This window comes from Microtus ochrogaster, unplaced genomic scaffold (genome assembly GCF_000317375.1).
Source record: "Microtus ochrogaster isolate Prairie Vole_2 unplaced genomic scaffold, MicOch1.0 UNK85, whole genome shotgun sequence".
Classification (NCBI taxonomy): Eukaryota; Metazoa; Chordata; class Mammalia; order Rodentia; family Cricetidae; genus Microtus; species Microtus ochrogaster.
Window position 1 is genome coordinate 518,235 of NW_004949183.1, and position 10,745 is coordinate 528,979.

The 10,745-nt window shown below is 36.7% G+C and overlaps 1 protein-coding gene and 1 non-coding gene across 2 annotated transcripts; both read left to right on the top strand.

Moving 5' to 3' along the window:
• The first annotated feature begins 2,045 nt into the window (after positions 1–2,045).
• On the top strand, positions 2,046–2,205 carry LOC113455679. Its single transcript, XR_003376671.1, has one exon. It is a non-coding gene; the product is annotated as a U1 spliceosomal RNA (small nuclear RNA).
• Positions 2,206–2,739: 534 nt separating this feature from the next.
• On the top strand, positions 2,740–9,313 carry Rab39b (RAB39B, member RAS oncogene family). The gene is made up of 2 exons (XM_005370657.2): positions 2,740–3,177; positions 6,398–9,313. The coding sequence occupies exons 1-2, from the start codon at positions 2,963–2,965 to the stop codon at positions 6,822–6,824; spliced, it is 642 nt and encodes a 213-aa protein (XP_005370714.1). The 5' UTR covers positions 2,740–2,962; the 3' UTR covers positions 6,825–9,313.
• Positions 9,314–10,745: the final 1,432 nt, after the last annotated feature.

A 10,745-nucleotide genomic window follows, 5' to 3' on the forward strand; every position in this document is an offset into this window, starting at 1 on the left:
GCGGAAAATTTTTTTTCTTTCTTAATAAAAAAAAATATTTAAAAAAAATTCAACATCTTTCATCTTTAAAATCCTGAACAAATTAAGTACACAAGTAACTTTAACATGATTAAGACCATTTTAGAACAAGCCATCAATTAATATTATATCGAATTAGGAAAAGTTGAAAGTTTTCTTTATGAGATCTGGAACAAAACAAAAATACCTACTTTCACTTTTATTCAGCATAGTGCATGAGGGCCTAGATAGAATCGTCAGAAATAAGGGGGGAAATGTTATCCAAATTGGAAAACAAATCAAACTGCTCTGTTTATAGATCAACCAAAATTATAAGTAATAAATGAGATCATCAAAGTTGTAGGATAGAAAATCAGTATTCAGAAATGGAGGTGTTGTTAGTTTTAGTCACAGTTTTCAGTGGTTTAACGACTATCTGATGCAGGAAGGGGGAGGAAAGATTTATTCTGACTCATAGTTACAGTTTCTCCATTCTATCATGGTGGGTGGGGGTGGGGTGATAGTGCAGAGCAGCTCACATCACATTGAGATGGCCAGGACAAAGAGAGAGAGAAAAGAGAAGAGGAGAAAAGAAAAGAGGGGAAATGGGATGAGACAGGTGAAAAGATGAAATTTTCTGTTAGTTAACCCTGTCTGAAAATACCCTTCAGATTCACTCTGAGATGTGTTTCATTAATCTCCTAGGTAATTCTCAAACCAATTAAATTGACAATAAAAAATTATCACATACCAATGGTAAATTACTTGAAACAGAAATCAAGAACCAAATCTTATTTATAAGCTCTACACAAAGTAAAATACATACTAACAAATTTAGGTGAACGAGCTCTAATCTGAAAATTATAAAACATTACTGAAAGAAGTTGACAAAGGACACAAAATTTTATAAAATATTCCTGGATTGAAAAAAATCAATATTGTTAAAATTTCTACATTAAAGAGTTACAGATTGAATGTAATCTTAGCAAAATACTAATGACATTCTAAGTATCTGGAGAGATGGCACTATGGTAAAGAATACTTGCTGCTCTTGCAAAGGACTTGAATTTCAGTTCCAATAATCCACATTAGATGCCTGCGACTCCAGCTTCTGAGGAGTTTCTAGCCTCCTTGAGCACCTACACACATGTGCCATTCTCTCTCAGAGATACACACATGCACATGCAAAGAAAAAAAGATTTAAAATACCAATGACATTGTTCACAAAGTTCAAAAAGTAATCTAAATTTTATATGGAATCACAAAAATAATAGGACAAGCAACTTTTTGCAAAAGGAACAAAGCAGAAAGTGCAATGCTGTCTGGCTTTGAAAAGTTGTAATAATCAAAACACCATGGTATTTTCATAAACACAAATGCATACAGCAATAGAACAAAAGATAGCTGAGAAGTAAATCCATGAATCTCAAGCCAAGTTATTTTGACAAAGATGGTAAGGACACACACTGAGAAAAAGGTTTTTCTCTTTCAATAAATAGTGCTAAAATATTAGATATTCAAATGTATAAAACTGAAACTAGTTTTCAATTTCTCACATTACAAGAATCAACTCAAAATGTATTGAATACTGACATGAAGTACTTGAAATTATTAATCTTGAAGAAAACACAGGGAAAATGCTTCAGAACATTGCAATGAACAATGTTCTTCTTTAAAGCCTCCAAAAGAACAGGAAACAAAAATAAAAACAGACAAATAAGTTATATAAAGTTAAAAAGTTTTCATAAAAAAAGAAACACTTGATAGAGTGCAAAGACAGACTACAGAACAGGAAGATATTAGCAATGCATACCTCTGACAAAGAGTTGATATTCAAAATACAGGAGGGATTTCAAAAACTCAATATCAAAATAAAAATTACTCAATTAAAACTAAACATTAAATCTAAACAGATATGTCTCAGAATGAATGCAAACGATCATTAAAGGAATATGAAAATTATTCAATGTAATTAATCATAAAATGTAAATCGTAATAGAATGTCACTTCAACAAGGGAGGAAGGACTATTATCAAAAAGATAAACAGATACTTATCTGGGAGAGGAGATACCATGATCACTAAGGTGGTCTACCCAGATGAGGCTTATCCATTGCACTCAGGATGTGCTGACTCTGCGATTTCCCCAAATGTGGGAAAACTCAACTGTATAATTTGTGGTAATGGGAGCACTGAGTTCATGCTCTCCATGGGGCTGAGGGAACAAGATAAAATTAACAAGTGCCTGTGCAGATGTAGAGTAAAAGGGAACCCTTGCACACTGCTAGTTACAATATAAATTAGGAGCGCTATTAGGGAAAACAATATGGATAGTCTTTTAAAAATGAGTTGGAAATAGAGAGATGCCTATGATATTTTGCTATTTGCACAAAAGGTATCAGATTAAAAGTACATTTTTGTATGTTTTTTAAAGAAATAGCAATAAATGCACATGCATATGCATGAATAATATTTTCATGTTTGAGCATAGAAATATTTAGACAATTATTTAATTAAGGACTTTTGTGTTTTTTATTTAACTTTAATGAAAATGAACTATATTTGCAATTTTAACGGCAGAGAAATATTTAAATTAGTAGGAGATGTTTATGTTTGGTGTAATCAAGAAGGGAATACAGTAGTCTCCTGTCCGTTTTTTCATGCGCTCCTCTTACAAACAGTGTGGTGGAGCTAGTGTCGCATCTACGCGAAGAATTACAGTAACCCGGTTTTTGGTGATGAGTCAGAGTGCGTGGTGCTGATGCTGCTGCCATTTCATCACCTTTGCGAGCACAGCATCCATCCTTCCACTCCCATAGCGCCTGGGCCTACCTTACTTCGGGCTACTGGGCCAGTGATGTGCTCGCGGCCAAGCCAAATAAGGGCTGATCAGAGCTAAGGCCTTGGTGGGGCGCCCCCTTCCGCCTCCCCAGGCCCGGGCCGAAGAGTTCTGCCAGGCCACGGACATGGAGGCCATTTGGCTGTACCAGTTCCGGCTCATTGTCATCGGCGATTCCACTGTGGGCAAGTCCTGCCTAATCCGCCGCTTCACCGAGGGCCGCTTTGCTCAGGTTTCAGACCCCACCGTGGGGGTAGATTTTTTTTCCCGCTTGGTGGAGATCGAGCCAGGAAAACGCATCAAGCTCCAGATCTGGGATACAGCGGGTCAAGAAAGGTTCAGGTGGGAGTGCAGCACGGGCCCGCGCGAGCAGTTGGGGGAAGGGGGCAGGGGGGTGTCTTTGGTGCTCATCTGGCCCCTGAGGAGAAAGGATTTCCTTGGTTCTTTTCGTGATGTCGCCGAGGTGACAAGCAAGGTTCCTGGGGCTTCTGCTCAAGCTCACTTTGAGCTTGCTAGGAGTTCAGTGCAGGAAAAGAAGCACCCAAGCAGGGGAAGGCCATTCATTATTAACACATTGTTTGCACCACAACTCCATCAACCTGCTTTTTGGTAGCTAATGAATCGTCTGGAATTGACTACTATATAATTCATCAAAATCAGAGCCCATGTTCCATAGTTTATAACAGTATTTTCAAGTCATCTTAATATGACTGGAAGCTGTAAGTAGGTAGCTAGGTAGGTATGTAGGTAAGTAGATAAACTAGATAGATTAGATATATATTGATGTCTTTTTATATCTCTATTTATATTTGGGAGGGAGAGAGAGAGAGAGAGAGAGAGAGTTCTAATAAAGGAATTAGAGACTGATCAATTGATTCTCTCTTGGAACCACCATACATTCAATTTCCAGAGAGTGAAACTGTTTCTGAGAAAATAGTGTGAGGTTACTCACATAAGAGAATGCCATATAATATAATATAATATAATATAATATAATATAATATAATATAATATAATATAATATAATATACAGAGCCCCTGACCTTTTGAGAACTTCAGTACTACTATAGTTGGAAGGAATACATACAGAGGCAACACACAAAAGAGCGTTTTGTTGTTTGTATTTATATGCCACTCCCTACTGTACCACTGGATACTTATTAGGCAATCAGTGAGTATGGTTATTTTTCTCTCACAATTCTTTGTTCTTCCTTTTAGTCTGTATTTGTGATTTTATGTATGGATACAGAGTTGAGAAGTTTAACTGGAGAAGGTGAAGCCCAAACAGAGATAGAAAATGCCCAGAGATGAGAAACAGCATGAATAAAAACAGAAGTGACAGAAAACAAAGTACATAAAAAGTTTGCAGAGAACAGTTTAAACTAAAGTAAGGTAGAGCAGCAGGAACCAGAGCAAAAGGATTCTATACCCCTATATTTATATCATTTACTCATTCTCTGCTGAACATTAGTTGAGCATAGAAGGGACCAGTTAGGTCACTGAAGCAGAATACAGGTAATAAATACTTACAAACTTAAGTTGCCTCTAACTTCTCACTTGTACAAAGCTTTGGCAAATACTTTATACAAGTTCTCATAAATAAAGAAAAGTATCTTGTATATGTTTACTGGGGTCTTTGTTTGAACAGCTTGTTTATATTTATTACTCATTATGTATTATGCAGTATTGATTTTAGGACTTCTTTATATACTAAAAATAATAACCCCAACACCAATAGTGGTGGCACATGTTTATAATTTCAGCCCCCTGAATGCTGAAGCAAGAGGATGATGAGTAGTTGAAGGCCAGCCTGGACTTCTGTCTAATAAAAATATTAACCCTTTTATGTCATTTATGTTGTAAGATATTTCCCCAGTTTGTCATTTATTTTTTCATGTTATGATTTTTTTTTATTCGGGGAAGAGGTCTAGTTCTGTGTGCTTTATGTTATGCTTAAAACATTTTGATACTTTCTGTGCTAAATACAAATTACTAATGCATAAATATATTCTAGAGCTTTGACTGATTGCTAATTGATTTCTCAAAGCAACATTTTCACAAATTAGAACTTTTTCTGATATAACTATCTTTCTGAATGAATCTTCAAACATAAAGGAATTAGAAATATTTTAATTCCCCAGGGTTAATCTCGCTGGTTCTGGAGACTTGAACTCATTTGTAAGGCCTACCCATACCATCTTTTTCTTGGACTGCAATTCCCTAGATATTTCTCCATCAACATAGGCCATTTTTTCATAAATTTTCAGCCATAGAGAGCTCTTCATTATTTATCATACCCATCTGAGAAGACAGAAATCCTAAATATAGACATAGATTTCAAAAATTGCAATAGTCTAAAACAAGTGATTATAGAGGCAATTTGTTCTACATCTTTTCATACTCCTACATTCTTAAGCAAGATACAATAATATATATTTATAATGAGGCTCATCAACTCAAGAAATTAAAATATGTGATGTTTCTTCTGTTTGAGAATTACCATAAATATACAAGTAGGCTTTAGAAATAACCTAATTACATGATTCAAATTAAATAATATAACTTGATGGGAATGCTTTGACTATTTTGGCGGATTCTCCCAGCTAGTACCTCCTCAACCAACCTCTCTGAATTTTGTCAATGAGTAGTGGTGTTAGGCATTTTTCTCCAGAACAATTTTTAATATTTATTATTTTATTTTATGTGTATGTGTGTTTTGGCTTCATAGATGTCTGTGAATCATGTGAGTGCGTGGTGGCCATAGAGGCTAGAAGAGGATGTCAGATCACCTGGAACTGGTGTTAAAGACAGTTCTGAGCTGCCATGTGGATGCTGGAAATCAAGTTCTAGTCCTTTGGAAGAGCAGTCAATGCTCATAACTACTGAGCCATCTCTCTAGCCATGTCCCAGAACATTTTACCATCCACATTTTTTCATTCCCACATGGCTTGGGAAATAAAACAAGATTGTTTTTTCTCTTCATAGAAGTTATTGGTGATATCTGATAGAAAAAATTAGCAATAATGAAAACAAAGAAATGGAGTAATGGTAAATAGAAAAATGAAATATCTTGCAAGATACTTTTCTTGGTTCATCAATTATATTTATAATCTCTATTCATTATAGTAAAATCATCTTATTCTTGAAAATTCTTTTAAATTACTAACACTTGCCACATCAAAAAACACTTTAATGCCCATTATTTCATTTTGCTTTATGATTGCTCTATAACTCAGATGCCTTATTTTGCAAATTATGTTTTAGTTATTCAGATTTAGAAGCAGGGGAAATAATTGTGGTGAAAAATAGAACTCAGTCATTTCCTAGGGGTTCTTTCAATGTCTGGATCAAGGGAAAACACCTGAAAGTTCATGAGCATTCATTTCTAGGAAGGGTTATCTTAACATTTTACCCAATTGAAAATTTATCGTTATTGTTATAGAATGGCATTTATATTTACTAAAAGACTGTCAGTAACCAGGAACACTAGCATACACTGAGTTCATTGGAGTGAAGGAGTTTGGGCACGAACTTTATTCTTTACTTCTTTCTTGTGTTTTAGATCCATCACTCGCGCCTACTACAGGAATTCAGTAGGTGGTCTACTCTTATTTGACATTACCAACCGCAGGTCCTTCCAGAATGTCCATGAGTGGTTAGAAGAGACCAAAGTACACGTTCAGCCCTACCAAATTGTATTTGTTCTGGTGGGTCACAAGTGTGACCTGGATACACAGAGGCAAGTGACTCGCCACGAGGCCGAGAAACTGGCTGCTGCATACGGCATGAAGTACATTGAGACGTCAGCCCGAGATGCCATTAATGTGGAGAAAGCCTTCACAGACCTGACAAGAGACATATATGAGCTGGTTAAAAGAGGGGAGATTACAATCCAGGAGGGTTGGGAAGGGGTGAAGAGTGGATTTGTACCAAATGTGGTTCACTCTTCAGAAGAAGTTATCAAATCAGAGAGGAGATGTTTGTGCTAGTCAACCCTTATATTTTCAATAAATACTCTCCCATTTGAACTTAAAAGTTACCGAAATAAATAGAATCCTTATGTGACTGAAGAGAACTCAACCTTTGAATAACAAATGAGCCTTCTTCCTAGGGGTGGAGCTCTGACAGGTTCATGTGTGGGTACATAGGGAGTCCAGGTGCTGTGATTGAGGGACTAAATTGCTGACATGGGCTAGATTAGACATTGTTTTATGGCCCAGGCTTGGCAATGATTGCTCTGTGTGCCCTTTGTGAACCACATATTAAGGGTCTGGGGTTTTGGAAGTTAGGTTCCAGGAAAACATACCTACAGAGAGAAAAACTGTTCCTTGGTATTTTAACTTTGTAGATGTGGTGACCATAAAGAAACATGTAGAAGGAAATCAAGTATCAAATTGAGGACAATTAGAATAACTGAAAGAAGAGTATGGTATCAATTTATTCAATGATAATACCATGCCAGATGTGTCCTGGGTTTGATACAAACACAGTAATTCACTTTTAACAGTTCAACTGTAAAATGAAAGGCCCATATGAATAATAAGGCCCTTACAAGGTCGAGCAGTCTAGTAAAAATGATGTGATTATGAAAAGGGAAGTCATTCACACCTTGTTATTAATCACACTTGAGAAAGTGTACACTCTCAAGATAGAGTTACGAACGAACTGTGTGAAAGAAACTGTCCCGTGTAAAATGACCATGTGTGTCCTCTAACCATACCTGGACTTTCACTGCATCAGCAAACTACAATCTGAAAGGAAGCACACTGTCTGCTTCTTTAGGCACTGACAGTGACAACACAGAGATTGTCTACAAAGAGCCCTGAGTCAAGTCCTTGATCATTGGTTCTGTACTGAATATTTGCTCAACATGTGGCCCTGGAACCCTTAAAAATCCTGCATATTGATTTACTTCACCTATTTGATCACCGTAATAGTCCTGTGAGATTTTTATTTACCCCATTTTACAGAATAAGAAAGCAAAAACCAAGTCTACCTGATTCCTAGATTTTTTCCACTGGATCATAATGCTGTTACATGAATAAATAATTAGTTAGCTTTGGAAGTCATGTGATTATAAATTAATGTTCTCTACATGATAGGATATGTTTTCCTTATTGTTTTACAGCTCAACTATAATCCTGCAGGAATCTAGGAATGAATCAAAGGTAAAGCCCATTCAGGTATTATTGACAAGAGGGCATTAAATAAGGGATTAACTGCACATCTGAAAACACATTAAAACTGTGTGAGTTTCTAAGTGTTCTTCTCACAAACTAAACATTTTATTGAAAGGAACCAAATACAATAATGGGGAGTGGGATGCGGATAAAGTACTCATCCCACAATAACCTTGGCCACCTGTCTGCTATGTACCTACACTGGGTTCCTGTCTACCCGAGAGAGTCAGCTCTTAATTCTCAGGTGAACAGACAGCTAACCACATCACCAAATTAGAATGGCTGACATGAAAATTTCATTATCTTCTTGAAAAGAAGTGATGCTTTAAATTACTTTTTGGATTGTAGCCAGTTCAGCTAGGCAAAAGCCATACTTTTCACAGTAAGAAAACTATTCTGATTAGAGTCAAGTTTCTCATATCCGTTGTGGTAGAAAGATCAGCAAACTGTTTTTGCAATATCCTATTCAAGTTCAGTATGAATATGTGTGCATCAAAAAGTCTGGGAATTTGTTTCAGCTAAAATAAACCAAATAATAAAAATTATGCAAGAGCATTCTGCCACCTTTGCTCCAATTTGGATAACCAAAATCATCTTAGACCAATTCACAACATCAACTGCAGGTGAAGTGGTCATTTATTCTATATTCATTTCACACAGTTTAAATTGCCAGCTTCTTGGTTGTAGAAGGCAAGGCAAACAACATTTTTTGTGAGTTGACACAAAATTTCAACAATTATACTTGTGTCTAGATGGTTCCAAAGTTAGGATTATCCTGTGGATAAATGAGAGTTGACGATATTCTTGTCAACTTAGAAAAGGGGGTGGGGTGTAGAAATAAAACATGTCTACAGCTTTCTTGACAGAACTACATTAATATACTTTCCCATTCCTGACTTTTTTAAAATGAGGGTTTCAAAATACCCAACATAGATGCAACAGAGGTGGCTGAATTTAACTGCTTGAATAAATTCTAGAAAAATCTTAAAATCATTTTAGTAGAATTCAGTACTATTGTCACTGCAATAAATGGGTTTTAGAAAATAAGTGTGAAAAATCAGGTGTTCATAGAATACTGAGGATAAAGCTTTAGAAGCTATTTTCCTACATAGGTAAAGAAAAGATTAACTTGTAACAATGATCACAACTGCATGTTGGATTAGACTGTCTTATATTCCAGAACAAAATGTACTGTATTCTTTGCCTCACTTTGTTGTGCACTGTAATGAAATGTGAAAAATTCTTTATTTAGCTGTATGTGAATGAAAATGCTTGTATTTAGTAAAATGGTTGATTATGTGACTGTGAGATTCCACATGTGTGTTGTAGCTATTTTTAGAATGTGTCCTTTTATTGTAGCAAAGAAGGATACCAGTAAGATACCAATCAGATACTGTAATGTATACTAATATGATATTACATACTTTGCATAAATAGAGTCATCAGTATCTGAAAGCCAAACAGAGGACACAATTTATTAAAGGTATATGCTCCTCATGTTGAAAACCACAGAAATCTCACTACTTCATTTTTAGCCCAAGCCTCTATGTAAAAAGTTGAATCTGTGAAGCATAAAACTTCCAACATTATAATTTCCAATCAAGAATTGTAATTCTTTCACCAGGTGAGTAGTTAATTACAACTATTGTCTTTACTGAAAATTCTTTTTCAAGCTAAATTGCTTTGGTTTTTTTTAAAAAAAAAAAACTACTGTGGCACACTGTATCATATGAGGAACACTGCAAGTGTGGGGACCAGTTGAAACACAGTCATCTAGCACAGCTGAGAAAAAGAAGAGAAATCTTTGATTCTGGATCTAGGCATACACAGGCTAATCTCAGCACAGCTTTATCACTTTTATAGTCAAATAAATTAAGTGGGGATGGGGGTGAGAAAAGAAGTAAAATATTAACAAAAAACAGCATTTCATAGTTTTCTACTCTCTTAAAATTTTCTCTAGGCTTTGTCATCTTTTCTTCATTTATATCCTTTGGTGATCTCAGCCATTCTGTGGTTTAAAAGACCATCTGTAAGCCAGTAAGCCCTGGACTGGTATGTCCAGCTCATTTATTACCCATGGACTCAAGACTTTTTTTATTTTACATACCAACCACAGTTTCCCCTCCCTCTTCTCCTCCAGTCCCCTTCCCCCACCTCCTTTCTACCCTCCCCCATCTACTCCTCTGACTCCATTTAGAAGGGGTAAGGTCTCCCAAGGGAGTCAACAAAGCATGGAATATCAAGTTGAGGCGAACCAAGCTGCTACCCCTTGCGTAAAGGCTGGGTAGGGCATCCCACCATAGGGATTAGGTTTTAAAGAGCTAGCTCATGCTTCAGGGACAGGTTCTGGCCCCATTGCTAGGAGCCCCACAAAGACCAAGCTACCTGTCACCCACATGCAGAGGATCTAGTTCGGTCCCATGCTAACTCCCTTGCTGTCGGTCCAGAGTCCATGAGCTCCCACAAGCTCAGGTCAGCTGTCTCTGTGGGTTTCCCTGTCATGATCTTGAACCTCCTTGCTCATGAATTCCTCCTCCCACTCTTCAACTGGACTCCTCGAGCTCAGCCTAGTGCTTGGCTGTGGATCTCTGCATCTGATTCCATCAGTTACTGAACAAAAGCTCTATGATGATAATTAGGGTAGTTTCCAATCTGATTACAGGGGAAGAGCAATTCTGACACCCTCTCCACTATTGCTAGGAGTCTTACCTGGGGTCGTCCTTGTGGGTT

Excerpts from the sequence above, each read along its gene's own strand:
- Rab39b (XM_005370657.2), top strand. The coding sequence starts at position 2,963 with ATGGAGGCCATTTGGCTGTACCAGTTCCGGCTCATTGTCATCGGCGAT. Across the intron at positions 3,178-6,397 it reads GCGGGTCAAGAAAGGTTCAG|ATCCATCACTCGCGCCTACT; the intron begins GTGGGAGTGCAG and ends CTTGTGTTTTAG.